At 38.6% G+C, this 2,815-nt stretch overlaps 1 protein-coding gene across 1 annotated transcript; it reads right to left on the reverse strand.

The window, feature by feature from the left end:
• Positions 1-334: 334 nt before the first annotated feature.
• Positions 335-2,504, reverse strand: LOC113711734 (mannan endo-1,4-beta-mannosidase 5). The gene is made up of 5 exons (XM_027234920.2): positions 2,110-2,504; positions 1,808-2,002; positions 1,404-1,526; positions 1,060-1,262; positions 335-942 (listed from the first exon to the last, which is right to left on the reverse strand). Exons 1-5 carry the CDS (start codon positions 2,458-2,460, stop codon positions 531-533), a joined length of 1,284 nt encoding a protein of 427 aa, XP_027090721.2. The 5' UTR covers positions 2,461-2,504; the 3' UTR covers positions 335-530.
• Between the last annotated feature and the right edge of the window lie 311 nt (positions 2,505-2,815).

Genomic DNA, 2,815 nt, shown 5'->3' on the forward strand with positions numbered 1-2,815 from the left:
TCACAACAACTTTTATGCTTTCAATTTTGACAGCGAAAAATACCCACGACTAACTTCATAGTCTCGTCAATTCTTCAATGTTCACAAGAACGTCAAGTTCAATTTCTTGAACCTAAGACTCTGATATCAGATGTAGAACCCAAAAAGTTCCACAAAAAAGATATAAGAGATAAATTTCATAAAAATCAATATGTATGGGGGACAATTTACACATATAAAAATATGTGTGAGAAAAGAGTAATAATATCAACAATATAATATTAGTAACAGCATAATAATAATACTTTCAAATTTTCACTCTTCTCAAATGATAATAATAATAAGACTTCCCATTTACTTAATAAACAAGTCTCATAACAATAACAAATTTGTATCATAACTTGACTCCAACGGTATTACTATCATAACTATCATGACGCCAGCGGTTTTACTAGAACTTGACTAAAACACTCCTAATATAATGGAAATTTCTATGGTTGATACTTGATTTGACATACGAACAAACTCAAGTAGACTTTCTGGAAGACTGATCACTGCTCCTTTGAATTGCGCAGTTTGTTGCTTTGAGAATTGGTTCTATTACTGACCATATGGTCGAGTGAAGTCATTTGTCGAGACTGTTGGCCTATGATTCGTCCGGTTGATGGGTTCTGAGACAAGACAATTTCATACCCATCTGCGTACGGTTCCATTCCCTCGGCCAGGATTTGCCAAACCAATCCACCTGCAATGCCTCCTCTTCTAGCAAACCTGTAGATATTACCGTAAATTGCGGCCATGAATGAGTCCCTGGCATATAAACTGTATCCTGGATCTTTACTTGATTTCCCAAATTCAGCGAGAACCAATGGTTTTTTGAGCATGGTCTTAGAGTCTGTGGAGTGACTGGTCATCCACCTTCTCATGAACATCATCTGTGCACCATCGCTCTGTCCAGACAGCCTATTTTGGTAACGTACACACATGATACAAGACATGCAATAAAGGAATTCATTAGGAGAGCGCTCTTCCATGGAAATTATACGGTGAAGGGAAGAAGAAATGAGGATTTTGTGCTACCAAATATCGGGATATGCATGAATGGTTGCAAAATCTATCTCTTTGATAAGATTATTGGTGATAAAATCTGTGCCCACTTGGTATCCAGGATTGTACTGCTTTTTGCCTGGCATTGAATCTCCATAGAATCCCTCCATCCCTATTTCTAGAAGGTGTTTGTTATCGAGTGATTTGACGTAAGTTGCCATTTCTTGAACCCAAGCCTATCATATTCATATATAGTGGAAGAGATTAAAAAAAAAGGGGAAAAAATTGAGAGCGGTTATATACGGAATGTGGAAACCTGTTTCCCTGGGAGAGAGAATAAGCATGTGAAGACATGAGTTAGAAATAAAAGGACTCACATTTAAGGTTTTTCCGGAGAAGTCGACCTGGCAACGAGGTTCATTGATTAGCTCCCATGCCATGATTGTTGGATCATCTTTATATGCAACTCTACTGATTGTGTTGATCCTAGTCAACACTTTCTGAGATCAAAAAACATAAACATAAACATTGGAACGCATGTATTTAGTGCTTTTGTTCATTGCAGTTCAATGATGTTATATAAAACGTAAAATTCGTCTTAGCTATTAATTAATGTCGACGACTGTTGAAAAAGCACACCCCTTCAAACCCAATCCAATCCAATATTGTGCTAACGTGGTATTGTTGATTATATATAAGATAATGGGATAACTCATGAAATTAATCCGGACGAAGGGGAAAAAAATAACAAGAAGGAGAAGACATGTTTCATCGAAAGGACCTTAATGTGATTCTTGTAATATCTCTTGACAGCATTCTTGGTGTAAAAATCATCATCGCTATTCACTTGTACTCCAGCATTTTTAGCCGACGTCACGTATTGTGTCCTTCCTCCAAAGTCCTTGTAGTTGTTGGTCAGACTCAGGATTAAGTGAACGCCATACTTCCTTGCTTCCGATACCACAAAATCAAGGGCCTGTAGTCATGACAATTTCTCCATTTACTACATGCACTTTGATCTTACCTAAGGAAATTTTGAAGATATGATCTGGAGCGTAACGCAAAAAAAGAAAAACAAATAACCTGAAAGACACGTTCATCATAGACTCCGGGGGACATTTGAAGAGCTCGATCGCCACCATCGCTGAATGCCCATGTCCGGCAAACAGTAAGCCCTGCAGCAGCAGCCTCGCGAAATACATTGGAAATTTTATGCCTTTCACTTGGCTCAGCTGCAACATGCATCATCCAGTAGGAGTTGAACCCATTGAAAAAAAATGGGGAGCCACCTAACACGAATCGGGTTCCTCTTGTTTGAATAAAGCGCGAAGCAGAAGAAGAAACTCTATGGTTTTCGCAATGCAGGGATAAGACGAAGATCACAAGGAAGCAGCAAGAGAAGTTGCTGATATTGCTTCTCCGGGAGAAGGCCATTTTTAATGAACTTTCTTCAAGTGGGTAAATGTTTTGGTTGGCTGTGGATGGATCAAAAAATTGTGAGGTTTGGCGGGTACTTATAGTTGGTGAGAAAGGAGGTTTTATGGCGAGGGATTGGAGTGTTGCACAAAAAATCTGGGGAACTTTATTACTAGGACAGAAGAGAGTCAACAACTTCCATGTGATATAGATTTTGAGTGAGTATGGAAAGAAAGCAATTAAAAGGCGATCTGTGATGGTGTTTTTTGTTAGAACAGTTGCTGATGATGATGGGATGAGGTCCAAAAATCATACGGAATAAAGAACATGGAATTGGGGAGAGATCAAGGGATATAATCTCAACTGAATTCCC

The sequence above is a fragment of the Coffea arabica genome, chromosome 10e, assembly GCF_036785885.1.
Source record: "Coffea arabica cultivar ET-39 chromosome 10e, Coffea Arabica ET-39 HiFi, whole genome shotgun sequence".
In the NCBI taxonomy this organism is placed as follows: Eukaryota; Viridiplantae; Streptophyta; class Magnoliopsida; order Gentianales; family Rubiaceae; genus Coffea; species Coffea arabica.

Bases quoted from the DNA above. Each gene is read 5' to 3' on its own strand.
- LOC113711734 (XM_027234920.2), bottom strand. From the start codon at position 2,460: ATGGCCTTCTCCCGGAGAAGCAATATCAGCAACTTCTCTTGCTGCTTC. The intron at 1,527-1,807 runs GTCCTTTCGATG...TTTTGATCTCAG, and splicing joins ATTACAAGAATCACATTAAG to AAAGTGTTGACTAGGATCAA. The intron at 943-1,059 runs GTAGCACAAAAT...TTACCAAAATAG, and splicing joins CATGCATATCCCGATATTTG to GCTGTCTGGACAGAGCGATG.